This window comes from Mauremys reevesii, linkage group 2 (genome assembly GCF_016161935.1).
Source record: "Mauremys reevesii isolate NIE-2019 linkage group 2, ASM1616193v1, whole genome shotgun sequence".
Lineage (NCBI taxonomy): Eukaryota > Metazoa > Chordata > Testudines > Geoemydidae > Mauremys > Mauremys reevesii.
The window spans coordinates 12,171,807-12,188,377 of NC_052624.1; the positions used below are offsets into that span (position 1 = coordinate 12,171,807).

Below are 16,571 nucleotides of genomic sequence, written 5' to 3' on the forward strand. Positions count from 1 at the left end.
TGACACAACTTAACCCTTGGACAGGGCGAGGGAGGAAAGGTGGGGTTGTGTTGAAGAGTTTGTCTACACTGCAGTGAGACACTCGTGGCTGGCCCATGCCAGGTGAGTCAGGCTAAGGGGCTCGGGCTAAGGGGCTGTTTAATGATATAGACGTTTGGGACCCTCTTACCTCGCAGGGTCCTAGAGCCGAGGCTCCAGCATAGGCCCGAATGTCTCCACTGCAATTAAACAGCCCCTTAGCCTGAGCCCCACAAGCCCGAGTCAGCAGGCACAGGCCAGCCGCAGGTTTTTAATTGCAGTGTAGCCCTACACGCGGCCAGTAGACGAAGACTCAGGACTCGAGCTGGGCAGGAAATGTTTTTTCTCTCTCACAAAAATTTTCCTGTTCTTCCTGTAGACAAAGCTCTGTGATCCTGGGCAAGTCGCTTAATCTCACTGTACTTCCAGGCATAATCACTCTATTGCTTCCCTTTGTCCTGGGTATGGAGGTTGCGACTGTTTAGGTCCGGATTGTCTCTAGAGTAATGATGCTCTGAGCTGCTTGCAGGATTGATTGCGCATTATGTGGAGCAATTTCATTGCACATTAAGCAGCTATATTGAAAGAAATCAAGTTCTTCTCTGTTTGGGCTCTTAAACCGGTGCTCACCAGCGTTATCTGAGTGCTTCCCACAGAACAAACCAGATAAACAGAACTTAGCCTCAAACCATTTTATAAAATGAGTCTCTATTAGTTTTCCTTCACAGTGGATGATGGAGTTTATCATTCTAGGTGATGAGAAATGCCCTGCACCATTCACAGAACACCTGCCTCCAGAGGGCTTACCTTTTCTCTTCAGGCTATTTGGCATCACACAACAGGAATCACAATGGGAGGTGTATGGACCTCAAAAGCACCTGGAGCTAGACCTGTGTTTGAGAGTCAGCAGGGTTTCACGCACCATTTGTAGTCACTTTGTATTTATTGTGTGTATATAATATATATGTGTATAGAAGCATAGAAGATTAGGGTTGGACCTCCCCACTGCAACTTGAGACCATTGCTCCTTGTTCTGTCATCTGCCACCACTGAGAACAGCCGAGCTCCATCCTCTTTGGAACCCCGCTTCAGGTAGTTGAAGGCTGCTACCAAATCCCCCCTCGCTCTTCTCTTCTGCAGAGACAGCGAGCCCATTGATCTATATTGCATACAAAAAATTGCATTCAGTGAATGTTATTTAGGCTGCAAAACCAATCACCCAAAAATTAGGAAATCCCAGATTTACAGATGCCCTTGCAACCATCCGTCTGCCACCTTGTACTCGATGAGCCGGGGATCCTGTGGGAAAAACAGTGTGTGATCATGTAATTGAAGAGTGTATCCTCATAATGCGCATGTGTGAGAGCGTTTTGTCCAGGGATCGGACAGCATGTGGGAACATTCATTAAATAACCAATAGAACACTCACCAAACATGAGAGTGAGGGCAGCTCGCAAGTTGTGGCCCTCAGGCCCTGATCTGGGAAAGGTGGGTCTAGTGGTTAGTGTTAGTCTGGGGCTTGGGAACCCTGGGATCGAGGCATTGTTCTGCCACAGGCTTCCTGTGTGAATGTAGGCAAGTCACTTAGTCTGTGCCTCCATGAACTGGGGGTAATGGCACCTCCCTTCTTAGCAGGAGTGTTGAGAACAAAGCCATTGAAGATTTTGAGGTGCTCTGTTACTATGGTAATGGGGCCATGTATGTACCTGAGACGTAACAAGTAAGCAATTGCTAAAAAGGGAGGCATGTGCTTAAGCCCCGTTAAGTGCTTTCCTGAGTCAGGGCCTCCCAGCATTCTTTATGGCTCAAATCCTGCTGCCATTGAAATCACTGGCAAAATTCCCAGGAGCTTCTGTGGCACAGGGCTTGGCCGTAGAAGAACAGCGTGACCTCAGGTAGGTTTTCGCGTGCAGAGTATTAAGGGTAAATCCTGTTTCCCTTGCTCAGGGGAATGTTCACTGCCTGCGTGGGAGTTTTGCCTGAGTAATGGCTCCGCGAGCTGGCTCTCTAGTTTATACCAGTCTCCTCTGCCAGAGGTATTATTCACAAGATGCCAATCACACTTTCAAGCTGGCCTGGTTCCTGGATTGCAGGTCTAAGCAGATCTGCATGGTTCCACTGTGTGAACCCTCCCAGTGCAACGAATCTCACCCTGACCTCCTCTTTATACCGCTTTTGTCATTCCAAGAACAAGAAGACCTCAAATGGCTTCATCACGGACCTGCACTACTGGATCGGGAAGGACTCATCTCAGGATGAACAGGGCGCTGCGGCCTTCTACGTCACGCAGATCGACGACATGCTTGGGGGAAGCCCAGTGCAACATCGAGAAGTGGAGGGACACGAGTCCGAGGCCTTCAAAAGCTACTTCAAAAGTGGCATTATGTGAGTGGAAATAAATGGAGCCTGCCGGGCTGGCCCAAGCACTCAGACTAGGCTGCAGGTCTGGTCAAAAACATTATTATTTTTTCAATTTTCCCTGTTATTTTCCCAAATTTTCAAACAATTTCATCACAATTTTAACATCTTAAAATTGTTGACCAGCCTCCTAGTTGGTCAAAATCGGGGGAAATTTTCATAAACTCCTTCCTCAAATTTTTCTCCCCAGTTTTTTTTATTTTGGAATGGGAAACATTTCACCCGTCTCTGCTAAATCCTTTGAATCTTTACTGTACATGCAGGGTAAAAATTGGATGGACCAAAATTTCCTCTTCATTAAACCCCAAGCAGGCCTGAGTCTCACTTCGGGTAACCAGGACACATAGTTAGGACCTTCATAAAACAAACTCTGCACAGGACATGATTCTAATCTCACATTGGCAGTAATCAGGAGTAACTCCATTGGAGTCAATCTCTGTCTATTTTAGGCTCTTATGTGACCTCCATTAGCAGAGTATATTAATGCTTTACAACCTCGAATGTATTTAGACCACTGGACCAGCCTTTCTCTCCAAGACTGCCTCATACCTTGTGTAGTTTATTCATACCTGTGCAAAGCCGGGCTAAAATGCTATGAAATCTGAATCCCCCCTCACATTGCTGATAGCATTTTGCGCCCATTTTATTAACCATTATTAAATTTGTGGACCAAGTTGAAATATTATGTTACTGGTGTGTTACCAACTGGGCTAGAACTATTATAAAACCCCCAAGCTACATCTTTTCTTTCCAACCCAGGCATGCACATTGCTGAGACTTAGTGCAAGGCCTGATACGTGCATGTGAGGTGTTAGATTGTGCAAAATGCATGTGATCGTGAGAGGGTGCCACCCATCCCACTCCTTGCTGGTGCACCCCACAAGCCAGGAAAACAGCTCAGGAATTGGGATGTGTCTGTGTCTTCATCATAAAGTTGTGTTGGAAGGAACTGATGACATTGTGCCTTGTGACAAAGGTGTGGGGCAAGGGTACCCCAGTGTCACGAGGCACCTCACTACCACCTGCCCGGGGAGCGTGGATCAGCGTTCAAGTCGCACTCCCCGCAATACCTGGCCTGAGCCAGGGAAGCTAATGGTTCAACCAGCGGACCAAATTCGGTGATGAATCCTGGTCACATGCCAACTGAGGCACGTCGCGCATACGCTAAGAAGAAGAAGCGAGAAGCAGTCAACAACAAAATAAGAACGGCCATACTGGGTCAGACCAATGGTCCACCTAGCCCAATAGCCTGTCTTCTGACAATGGCCAGTGCCAGATGCTTCAAAGAGAATGAACAGAACAGGGCAGTTATCAAGTGATCCATTGTCTGTCGTCCAGTCCCAGCATCCGGCAGTTGGTGTGTATCAGCAACCTGAATCCACTAGTTTCTGGCAACACAAGACTTCCCTCCAGGCCTCTCTCTCTCAGTACAGGTTAGTGGTAGGCACACACCAACCTCCAAGTCGTCTGAGTGTCCTGCTGGAGTACTCAGTCCCTGTTCCATGTAGCACTCATAGAAGTCTCAGATTTGCTACTCCCAGAGGAATGGTACATATAAGAACATAAGAATGGTCCTACTGGGTCAGACCAAAGGTCCATCTAGCCCAGTATCCTGTCTGCCGACAGTGGCCAACGCCAGGTGCCCCAGAAGGAATGAACAGAACAGGGATCATCAAGTGATCCATCCTCTGTCACCCATTCCCAGCTTCTGGCAAACAGAGGCTAGGGACACCATCCCTGCCCAGCTTGCAAGATTCAACTCAGCATCACCATTTACTTAACACACGGCTCTCTATATATTGATAAACTTCTCAAAGAACAGAGATTCAAGTGGTAGAAAGTAAGAATATTGGAAACAAATGGTTGCTTAGAAAAAAATCTTAACACGCTATCCAGAGCCTAAAGTTAACTCAAACGACATCCCTGTCTCTTACAGGGTAGCTTCCCCTAATTCCTTTCCCCAGCATTTTCAACCAGTTTTACTGAGGTGCTTTCTCATAAGATCACGCTTGCTGATGGCTTGTCGTCACTGATTGAAGGAATAACTAGAGAGGGAGGGTTCATCTGCATCCCCAGATCAAGTTTCAAAAGTTCATTGTCTTTCTTCAAAACAGGATAAACCCCGGCTGGGTTTGTTTTTTCCTGCAACCTCTGTAATCTATTGATTAGAATTTTGCTCAGACTGTAAATGGATGTGAACTGCACAATATTTAATGTACATGTAAACAGACAGAGAAACATCTCTTGCCTGAAAAAGCACCAACTGCTTTTCACCTTTCTGGTGACCACTCCCTTTGTCACAGACTTTAAGTACATAATTATCAGTATATATACGTAACTGCTTACCCAACGTCCATACATACATCTCACAATGGTTATGATGACCAGTGTGACACAGGGTTTAACTGGAAATCTTACATGACATTCTTCTAGTGAAAACCAGGGGATCTTGTATGTCCTTAGCATTCAGTGGTTCTTGGGTCACAGTAGGACCTGCAGTCAAACATTGTGATCCACGTGTCCCACAGCACAAGCACAAATAGCTTACATCAGAGAGCAGGGCGACATCCTGAGTCCCTGCAGAATGTTGTTTTAATTAGGGGTGGTCAAATTTTTTCCATCAAAACTGTTTTTCGATGGAAGATTAGATTTTTCAATACAATGGTTTCTATTTTCAAAAAGTGTCTGGGGAAAATTTTGCTTTTTCTTGAAAAAACTGCACCTGGGAACTGAAATATTTCAATTCTGAAATGCCTCTGCAGTGCCTAACGGGAGAGACACTTCAAGTGGTCACAATCCCATTCTCCTAAATGGGCCAGGTTCGCCATATGGACTCCACCTCCCATGATGCACCACAGCCACGTGAGGCCTATTATGCAAGAGGGAAGATCATGGTGCATCATGGGAGATGTAATCTGACCAGAGAACCTGGCCTATTGAGGAGAATGGGAGCATGAGGAGCACAAATTACAACTCCCCTGAGGCACTGTGGCAGCATTTTCAAATACAAACTTCTGGATATTTCGGATTTTGATTTTTTTTTTTTACTAAAAACTTAACATTTTCCTGGAAAAAAAACCCTCATTTTCTGACCTGCTCTAATTTTAACCCTCGATTCCCTGTTATGCAACAGCTACAAGAAGGGAGGCGTCGCTTCAGGATTCAAGCATGTGGAGACCAATATGTACAACATCAGACGCCTCCTTCATGTCAAGGGGAAGAAGCATGTGTCAGCCACAGAGGTAAGGGCAGAAGCGCTTGATTCGTATTAGTCACTCATGGTGAATTTCATAGCAGCAATTCTGTCGGTTAATGGTCTGGCATATACTATGGCTTTCCGGTGGGAGAAAATCTGGGTCAGATTCTGACCTCACTTCGGTTTTATACCCATGTAACTCAATAGGACCAAATCCCCAACTGGTGTAAATCGCCCTGATTCCAATGAAGCCAATGGTGCTACATCAGTTTGAACCAGCTGACCATCTGGGCCATAGATTTCAGTGGACTTGCGCCTTACACCGGTGTGAGATCCAAATCAAGCCCTCTGAGCAATGGCTGCAAACACAGAGCCTGATTCTCATCTTCTTTACACCAGTGTCACTCAGCGTTGAAGACAACGGAGTGACACTGGTATAAGTGGAAGCCGAATCAGACTTGCAATCCTTCTAGCTGAAGTCATGGATTTCTTACACAATTAAAACTGAGACAACTATGGACTTGATTTTGTAGCAGCCTTGTCATCTGAAGCTGGAGAAAAAATGGTTCCGGTTTTTATATGCATTTCCCTAGGGCCTGCTGCAGGTGGTTGTAATAATAATTATTACATATGATGATATCATGTATAATTATATCTGATTAACATATTATTCAATAATATGATTGTATTTTTAAGACCTCCTTGGATCACCAAGACACGCACATGTCTAAGCTGACTTGCCGCACCGCTTCATTGCTGTAACCCCGGATGTCCCTTCCCTCCCGCACTCAGCGCTCATATTAGGCCCCAATCCTTCAGAGACTTGCACACATGCTTACCCTTGTGCTGTGCTAGGAGTCTCGTTGGCTTCATCAGTGCCAACTCACACAGTACACGCAGAGCTTCCGACCCTGCTTTATGCAGGATCGAGACCTTGGCTTGCATATGTGATACCCTTAAATAGATGAGCCTCCCAGACAGGGGCCTAGGGGAGGGGTGCTATAGAAGCCCCATGCTCTGTTATGCAGAGGCAGCTGGGACTGCAGCACTGAATATAAAGGTTCTCTTTCAAGCACCAGCATTATTACTCATCACCGTTGTAAGCACCTGGGGGCAGGGACTGTGCTCTTTCTCTTAGTCCTGAAACTTTTCCATGGGTGCTGGTGGGGGAATCCATTTTCCAATCAACTCTTCTCAACTGATTGTTCATCTCAGTTTGAAAATCCCTGCCTTACAGAATAAACAACATTCAGTAACTTACAGTGGGTTTTGCTATCCGAGAGAGAGAGAAGCCGGATATGAGTCAACAGTGTGCCCTTGTTGGCAAGAAGGCTAATGGCATATTGGGCTGCATTAGTAGGAGCATTGCCAGCAGATCGAGGGAAAAGATTATTCCTCTCTATTCAGCACTGGTGAGGCCACATCTGGAGTATTGCGGAAAAGTTGGAGAGAGTCCAGTGGAAAGCAACAAAAATGATTTGGGGGCTGGAGCACATGATTTACAAGGAGAGGCTGAGGGAACTGGGCTTATTTAGTCTGCAGAAGAGAAGAGTGAGGGGGGATTTGATAGCAGCCTTCAACTACCTGAAAGGGGGTTCCAAAGAGGATGGAGCTCGGCTGTTCTCAATGGTGGCAGATGACAGAACAAGGAGCAATGGTCTCAAGTTGCAGTGGGGAGGTCTAGGTTGGATATTAAGAAAAACTATTTCATTAGGAGGGTTGTGAAGCACAGGAATGGGTTACCTAGGGAGGTGGTGAAATCTCCATCCTTAGAGATTTTTAAGGCCCGGCTTGACAAAGCCCTGGCTGGGATGATTTAGTTGGGGTTGGTCCTGCTTTGAGCATGAGGGTTGGACTAGATGACCTCCTGAGGTCTCTTCCAGCTCTAATCTTCTATGATTCTAAGCTGTTGGCCGGTAGACCCAGCCAATCATTTATTCCTATGCAATGTCCTGCCCGGAGGTTATTGCTGTTACCAGAAAACTAGAAGTTTTAAAAGAAAAACAAGGAGATCCGCACACAGGCATGCACACATATTCTTCCTTGAATTTTAAAAAATGCCTGATGTTCCTATCCATTCAAACAGGATAATAAATGATAAATCCCTGATCGTGTTATGGATAGTATAATGATTTTGCAGAGAAAAATAAACATGTTGTTAATATCAGAGTGTTGTTCCTTCCCCAGAAGCCGGTTTTCCTTGATGATCATTGTTGCCCTGTAACACGCACTGTTTCGTTATCTCGTGACAGGTGGAGCTTTCATGGGACAGCTTCAATAAGGGGGATGTGTTTCTGTTGGACCTGGGGAAAGTGCTGATCCAGTGGAATGGTCCCGACTGCAACATTGCGGAGAAATCCAGGGTCAGTGCGGAAAATGCCGTTGGATTTATTTGGGGCATTTTGAAAGCCTGAAAAATGAAGAGAAATATGACCGATGATGATTGCAAAATAGTAGCCTCCCCAGCACAAAACGAGTGATACACTGATGAGTAGTTAAAACCCTGTCAGAGGGCTATATTCCCATTACCAACTGCTACAGGAGAGGAAGAATCATGTAGTTATAGCATGGGACAGGTTCAGGGGATGTAGGTTCAGTTCCTGGCTCTGCTGCAGATTCTCTGTGTGGCCTTGGGCAAATCCCTTAGCCTCTCTATACATCATTTAGGTGTATGTGACCTAGTGCTTAAAACGTCAGGAACTTTATGTACACTAGAGATCTCAGGGGTGGGGAAATTTGTTTTAAAAAAAGGTAGCGTGGACTAGTGCAAAGTGACAGGAGAAAAAGTAGCAGAAGAAAAGCAGAAGTAGAAATAAGAATGCCAAGCTCTTGTGTATCAGCTTTCCTCCATAGATCTCAAAATATTTTACAAAGGTATCATTATCGCCATTTTACAGATGGGGAAACTGAGGCACAGAGCGGTGATGTGACATGGCCATGATCATCCTGCAGGACCATGGCAGTGTTAGGAAGGACTAGGTTCTATTCCTGAGTTCCCATCTGGCATCCTGTCCCACTGGACAACACACTGCCTCTCTGTGGTTGTCAGGGCCAATGCCATGGAAGGCCATCAAAAACCAGGAGGGCAATTATGAACCAGGTTCTGGGAGCATAGGGGAGGTGCCTGAAGTTGTGGGTGAACTCATGGCACCCCTTTATATGTATGAAAAGGCAGGCGGCATCTTTCTGCATGTTGTGGCACCCGGAGAGCTGTACCTTGGGGACACCACGGAGAAGGTAGCAGCATGGCCAGGATAAGGCGAGCAGCTGATGCTTTCAGCAGAGGTGGAAAGGAGGCAGGTGGGACAGAAGGGACTGTAGGGCAGATTTCCAGGCATGAGAAATGTGGCAGCAGGAGGAGCGTTTGCAGTGAGAGATGATGTCCAGATTTCCTTTGATGCTAGAATCCCAAGGCTGCTTGAAAACGTTCTGTCTAAACTGTTTTTCAATGGAAAATTGGGTTTTCAACTCAATAGCTTTTTTCACAAAAAAATGTCTTTCTACAGAGAATGTAAAGATTTGGTTAAAAAACGAAACATTTCAATTTGGAAACACTGCCATGGTGCATCATGGGAGTTGTAATTTGGGTGCCTCATGCCCCCATTCTCCTCTATGGGCCGGGTTGCCCCGCCAGACTGCATTGACCAAGATAATAAATTGGACTGAAATGTCCTGTGTGAGCACTGAAAGTCAGTCCTGACCCGGCACCTCCAGAGGTGAAAGGCGAGTCTTTTCATTGGCTAAATCAGGACTTCTCTCTTACAGGGACTGGCTCTGGCTCGTAGCATCAGGGATGACGAGAGAGGCGGCCGTGCCCAGATTGGCATCATTGACAATGAGAAGGACTCGCCGGACCTCATGCAGATCATGAAAACAGTGCTCGGGGAGAGACGTGGGGCGCTCGGGGCCGCCACGCCCGATGAGAAAGCCGATGAGCTGCAGAAAGCAAACGTCCGGCTCTACCAGTAAGTCTGGGCTAGGCCTCTAAACCCAGCCCTGGGAATGAGTGTGTGTCCCCCAGGAGGACAGTCCCTTCTCCCCCAGCCCCCTGTGAATCTTTCTCTGCCCATTGCCTCCTCTAGTGTCTACGAAAAGGATGACAACTTGGTGGTGCAGGAGATAGCCACTCGGCCCCTCACACAAGATCTCCTCCAGCACGAGGTGAGGTGCGGGGAAATGGGGGTAGGGGGGCGGATGCTGAGGTTGGAAGCTCTTTGTGATGAGAACTGTCACTTCTTGTCCTCTGCCTGCACAGCACCTGCACAGTGATACCTGAGGCCTTGCCTAAGGCCTGTAAGTGAAATGATCAAACAAATAATAACAAAGGCAGAGAATGGCAGTTAAGTGCCTAGCTACCTTTGAGGCTCTGGGCCTTAAAGACCTTCCATATCTCAAACTATCAGGTGCCTTTCTAAAGGGAACCACCGGTGGTCTGAGGTCTGCTTTTGGTGGTTGATGGGTGAAGGTGGATTGAAGCCGCTATGAGAGAAGGTGACCTGCCTGCCCTCACAGCCCAAGGACATGTGACCTTGGCAGTCCCTAAAGGAACAGTCAAGTGTCTCAAGGTGCTGCCAGAACAGAGATGGTTAATAGCTCATGTTCGTATACATGAGGGAGGATCTGGCTAAAATATGATAGTGAATTTGTCCCCACTAATTTCTTCAAACAAACCAGCCTGCAAGATGTGGGGCTTACCATGAGGGAAACCAATATGTCTGTCAGCTGCCACCAACCCCTCCGACTAACCAGGGTTCTCGCCTCCCTCTGTTTCTAGCAGTAGAAGCGTAAGGTGTTATCGAGGGTGGATTAGTGCACATATCACCTCTGAGGAGAAATGATAAATAGTGCTTAATTTGTAATGAAAGAGGTGCCGGGGCTCAAGCAATTTTTTACTTTCATAACTGATGCAGCAAGCCCAGAGGTGCCGGGGCTATGAACTGCCAGGCCCAGAGGTGCCGGGGCTATGAACTGCCAGCCTACGGGTGCCGGGGCTATGAACTGCCAGCCTACGGGTGCCGGGGCTATGAACTGCCAGGCCCAGAGGTGCCGGGGCTATGAACTGCCAGGCCCAGAGGTGCCGGGGCTATGAACTGCCAGCCTACGGGTGCCGGGGCTATGAACTGCCAGCCTACGGGTGCCGGGGCTCAGCCCTGACAAGCCGTGGCACAAATTAAGCACTAATGAAAAGGTTCTGCTTTCTTCTGGGTTGTTTCTCTTTTCCTTTAAAAACAAGCAGCTCAGTTCGCCGTCATGGCTACCTGGTAGGGTGCCAGGATGCAGTTGGATTGTCAGGGATTTGAGGCAGAGTCACGTGGCCTAGTTCTTATCTGGCACCACCGCCGGCTCCAGCTTTTTTGCCACCCCAAGCGGAGAAGAAGAAAAAAAAGATAAAGCCGCGATCGGCGGCACTTCGGCAGCAGCTCCATCACGCCGCTTCATTCTTCGGCAGCAATTCAGCGGCGGATCCTTCCCTCCGAGAGGGAGTGAGGGACCCGCTGCTGAATTGCCGCCGAAGACCCCGACATGCCGCCCCTTTACATTGGCTGCCCTAAGTACCTGCTTCCTGCGCTGGTGTGTGGAGCCTGGTTCTGATGTTGCACTGCTTTTACACCAGTGTACTCCTCCGGCTTCAGGGAGTCACTCCAGACCTACACTGCTGCAAGACAGGTCTAAGTCAGGCATTGCTTTGTACTCCTCTAGTTCCCAGCAGGCACTCTACAATCAATACCACTCATTAATCTAGCACGGTGGGCTGAGGGTTGAACTTTCAGGGCCTGCATTTCTGGTCTCTCTCAGCCCATGCTTTTGGGAACTGACGGATTGGTTGATGCAAAGTGCAAAGGACTCACTGCTGGGTTTGAAACAAGTGTCAGATACTCCAGGGATCCATTTGAGCTGGGTCTAGTGCAGAAAACATTGTACCCATTTTCCAGGAATAGTGCAGCTGCCTATACTAGCTCTTTCGCTGCTGCTAGTAACCGTGCACCTGAACCACTGCTGGAAAAGGGGCACAACATTTTCTAGTCTAGACATGAGTGCAGGTGACACTTTGGATAAGGGGAGAAACCTGGCCCCAGCAGGATTTTTGATCTATCTATTTCCTTTGCTTCACTTCAGGACTGTCACATTTTAGACCAAGGTGGTTTTAAGATCTATGTTTGGAGAGGAAAAGACTCCAGCAAGGAGGAAAAGAGAGCAGCATTCAGCCGAGCTGTGGTGAGTCCTGTATTTAAAACAATCTGCTAGAGGAAGTAGCTAAGAACTATCCTGGACGTTGCTGACCATTACAATGGAGCATTGATTGATGGGAGCTGGCCTGTTTTCGCGCATATTAACTGAAGACAATATAGTAATAATGGACTTAAACCAACATTGTCATGCTTGGATGAATTAAATGGGAGCTGTGGGGGGATGAGGCCACTTATTTAGGTGCCTAAGAGCCCAGTCCACGAAGAGTCTTTCCATTGACTTCAGTGGGTTTTGGAATAGGCCTTAAATGGGAATTTGTAGTTGACATTTTCAAAGTAGCCTGCGGGGTTTAGGGCTTTGGCTTCACTGGGGAAGACGGTGTATTCGCTAACTTGAAGGGAAATCCTACTTGATGGCAAGGCAGTTTGTAGTTTTCACCCAAGTTCGTACATGAGGAACTGCAGCACAGAGTGGCTCGGTGACTCACCCAGGGTCACCCAGGAAATCCGTAGTAGGGCAAAGAATGAACCTCGGTCTACCAAGCCCCAGGCTGACACCCAAACCACTGGATCATTCTTCCTCTCATCAGGAGCTCTATATGTCTGTGAAGCAGGAAGAAAGGGGGGGCCATTCCTAACCAGACATGGGCCCATGCTGCCCCAGTCAGCCCTGGGATATTGTACATCTCAGAGTGTGTGGGTATCTAGATCTGGATTTTTGGCACAGGCTTGTATTATAAAGGCCAGTTACAAAATTTAGGTCCAGCTCAGGGATTCACATTCCCAACCTCTTAAGGGTTTGGGGGATTTGGATCAGCGGGGTTGGTGTAGGCCCAGGCAACGTTCAGTCCAGTTGTACTTCTGTACAGAGATTGGTATGAGCTAAGTGACGTCCTTTTGGAATCCCCCCGTAGGGTTTTATCCAAGCCAAGGGTTATTCTGCTACAACCAACGTGGAAGTGGTGAATGATGGCGCAGAGTCGGCAATGTTTAAACAGCTCTTCAAGAGGTGGACAGAAAAGGAGGAAACTCAAGGGCTTGGCAAAGTCTACACAACTGGCAAGATTGGTGAGATCATCAGGAATGATGCTGATAATTGGAGAGGGTTCAATGAAGAGCCATAAAAATAATTAAAGGATTAGAAAACATGCCTTATAGCTATAGACTCCCAGAGCTCAATCTATTTAGCTTAACAAAGAGAAGGGTAAGGGATGACTTTATTACAGTCAATAAGTACCTACATGGGGAACAAATATTTGATACTGAGCTCATCAATCTAGCAGAGAAAGGTCTATCATGATCCAATGGCTGGAAGTTGTAGTTAGTGAAATTCAGACTGGAAATGAGTAGGTTTTTAACAGCGAGGGTAATTAACCATTGAAATAATTTACATAGGGTCATGGTGGCTTCTCCATCACTGATCATTTTAGAATCAAGTTTGGATGTTTTTGAAAGAGATGCTCTGGGAATTATTTTGGGGGAGGTCTCTGGCCTGCGTTATAGAGGAGGCCAGACCAGATGATCACAATGGTCCCTTCTGGCCTTGGAATCTGTGAATCCTCCAAGCCAGCAGTGGCTGATCTTTAGCGTGCGTTATTGTCATTGATTTTGAGTTCTGTCTGCTTTCCTTATGAAAAATGATGCCTGAAGAATATCTTTTACACTGATTGTTTCAAACCTTCAGTATCTTTAAAGCCTGATTGCGCATTCTTCCATAACCACGTATCTTCCATCTTCTTTGGTAAAATACAAAGGATTCAGCAATTTAGCAATAACAAAAATTGCTGATACTGTATGCTTACATAATAAAATAGCGAAACCATCAGCTATGTCAAATGTAAATTGTGGCAATCAAGAAATCAGTTAGGAAACGAATCACAAATATTTACCAAAAAAACCCTTTTAACTTCAGAAATCAGTAACTATGAATCTAATAAGCAGATTTTAGATGAAAATCTGCTTTCATTTATACTGGCATAAATCTATGACTCCACTGAAGTTAATGGGCTTGTTCTGGATTTACACTAGTATAAGCGTGAGCAGAATTTGGCTCACTGGCTTTTGTTGAGGTGAGTGTTAGTGTATTGTTCCAAAAGAGAAAATGTGAGCTGATGGACAACAGGTCTGGATGTTGACAGAAACGTGAAATGAATATCTGTAGTTACATAGATATTGAATGTCTTCATCATTGTCCAACTCTCTCCCTCCACACTCCCCCGTCATTACCTCCAGAAATTTAACCATTTTTCCTTTTGAAAATAACATTTAAAAGGAGGAAATTATCATGAATTGTTTGTATGGGAGGTGAATAATACTTTGAATGGAACTCATTGGAGCCAATCAGGGTGTATTTTCTGAATATACAGTGTGATTCAGTAATATTGGTCCGTAATTCTATTATTGGCCTCTTAGGAGGTCAGCAATAGAACCCCCAAGCTCCATCAACAATAGACGTGTACTTTGAATCATAGAACCATAGGTTTAGAAGGGACCACAAGGGTCTTCTAGTCTAACTCCTGTCAACATGCAGGATTTGTTGTATCTACTTACTCGTGATATGATGGTTTTCAGATCATTACAAGCCAGGATTTTTCTCATGTATGTTATAATTGAGTGTAAATATGGGGCACTGTACAGTATTTAAACTGTATGTTCACACGGTTTGGTTAACATGTATTCTGCTTATGTGCACAGCCAAGGTGGAGCAAGTGAAATTTGATGTCTCTCAGTTACATGCCAGACCAGAGCTAGCTGCAGAACAGAGAATGGCAGATGATGCCTCCGGGAAAGTTGAGGTGAGCAATCACTTTCCAAATCATTTTTCTCTTACGTGGGTTGCAATCCTTGGCTTATTTCCAAGCCTCTGCCATTTTTACATACAGCTGCTGTGCAGATCTGCCCTAAGGCAGTGTGGCTGCAGCCAGAATGAACTCCCAGAACGCTGTGACTATTCAGAAGAGCTATTATAAATCCCCTCTCCCCCAGATATCCTTTTGGGGGAAGGGGGACATCTTACCCTATGGTCTTTTGATCAGTGATGCAAAGGAGTCAGCAGGTTTGTTTGTCTAGCTCAGGTAAGGCACTGCGCGTTGTTAGCAGCCAAGAACGTGCTGATAGAATGGGCTGAGGAAATTGGTGAACTCACGCGGCCAAAACTGGAGTAACATAGCGGTGAAGTGGGCATTTGATATACAGCCTACAGGCCTGAACTTTAGTGTGTCCCTGAAGAAGTGGCTTGGGTATATTTACACACGCTCACATTTGCACACGCAAAATCCACCTTTCTGACCAGCCGGTTTCTATGCAGGTGTGGAGGATTGAGGATCTGCACATGCAACCAGTGGATCCCAGGACTTACGGGCAGTTCTACGGAGGAGATTGTTACTTGGTCCTCTATACGTACCTGACATCGGGCAGAACTCATTACATTATCTATATGTGGCAAGTAAGTAAAAGGCAAGCAGGAAAGGGTTGGATATAATTGATAGAAGCTCAGAACATACAAAACTAACCCAACCCCCAAACGTTCAGTCGCTCTTTGGAAAGCCCAGCATCTTTGGCTCTGTTTTGCTCTTTTGAACCCCGTTTGAGCCAGTGGTGGGACCTTCTGCATCCTTCCACATGGAGGTCTAGCACGTTTCACTGAAGGGTAGGATCGAATCAGGCTGCGAGTGGCAGCACTGGCTTCTACTGCAGTTCCTCAGATTGCGAGCCCGGCCGAGGCTGTGTGAAAGGAAGCCATGAACACACTGCTGCCCTGAGACAATCAGAGGCTGCTGAAAAGCATGGTAGAGCTTGGAAAGGAGTGGGGCACCCTACCCTGTGGAGGTATAGCATTCCCCACCGTGCTGTCCATCAGACAATGGTCTGTACAGTCCCAGGCCTGAGAGGACTACAGATGTTTTCCTCTGGCAGATGGGGCAGAGGGTTTCACTTGAACGATCTGCATTTTGTCAAAGCAACAGCAAGGATGGGCCAAAAAATTTCCCATTCCCCAATGTGCGCACACTTTTCCTAAATCTGGCAGACCTGGGGGACCTCGCACCTTGTGTAACCCTTTGCTTGTGCGCCAAGTGAATGCAGAGCGTGCGGCTGGCTGCTGTGCTCCACCCCAGAGGTGGCTGCAGGCACCCTCGCTTTGCAGAGGGGTACTTGACGATACAAGATGCAAGGAAGCAGAGACTCAGGCCTGTGGTTTTTCTCCACTGCCATAACCCGCAGTGGCAGTGTTGCTGACTCTCATGATTTGATAGCGAATTTTGCAATACTTCATGATGTTCTTCGCGGCCCCAGTGCGTGAGTCATGGGAACGGGAATCTCTGCTTTCATCAGGTTCTTAAAAAAAAGGCTTTTAATTAAAGAAAGAAAGGTAAAAATCATCTCTGTAAAATCAGGATGGAAAATAACGTTACAGGGTAATCAGATTCAAAGAGCCCAGAGGAGCCCCCTCTAGCCTTAGGTTCACAGTTACAGCAAACAGAGGTAAATCCTCTTATCAAAAAGGAACATTTACAAGTTGAGAAAACAAAGATAAACCTAACAGGCCTTGCCTGGCTGTTACTTACAAGTCTGAAATATGAGAGACTGGTTCAGAAAGATTTGGAGAACATGGATTGATGTCTGGTCCCTCTTAGTCCCAAGAACGGACAACCCCCAAAACAAAGAGCACAAACACAAGCCTTCCCCGCACCAAGATTTGAAAATATCTTGTCTCCTTGTTGGTCCTTTGGGTCAGGTGTCAGCCAGGTTTA

The 16,571-nt window shown here is 46.5% G+C and overlaps 1 protein-coding gene across 1 annotated transcript in view; it reads left to right on the forward strand.

Moving 5' to 3' along the window:
- Positions 1 to 16,571, forward strand: part of VILL (villin like) — a 91,710-nt gene that overhangs the window by 60,461 nt on the left and 14,678 nt on the right. Inside the window, exons 5-13 of the mRNA XM_039527915.1 lie at positions 2,207 to 2,403; positions 5,570 to 5,678; positions 7,885 to 7,995; positions 9,398 to 9,597; positions 9,715 to 9,793; positions 11,750 to 11,848; positions 12,735 to 12,888; positions 14,515 to 14,615; positions 15,128 to 15,265. Coding sequence (XP_039383849.1) covers positions 2,207 to 2,403; positions 5,570 to 5,678; positions 7,885 to 7,995; positions 9,398 to 9,597; positions 9,715 to 9,793; positions 11,750 to 11,848; positions 12,735 to 12,888; positions 14,515 to 14,615; positions 15,128 to 15,265 — 1,188 coding nt within the window. The remainder of the gene's footprint in view (positions 1 to 2,206; positions 2,404 to 5,569; positions 5,679 to 7,884; positions 7,996 to 9,397; positions 9,598 to 9,714; positions 9,794 to 11,749; positions 11,849 to 12,734; positions 12,889 to 14,514; positions 14,616 to 15,127; positions 15,266 to 16,571) is intronic.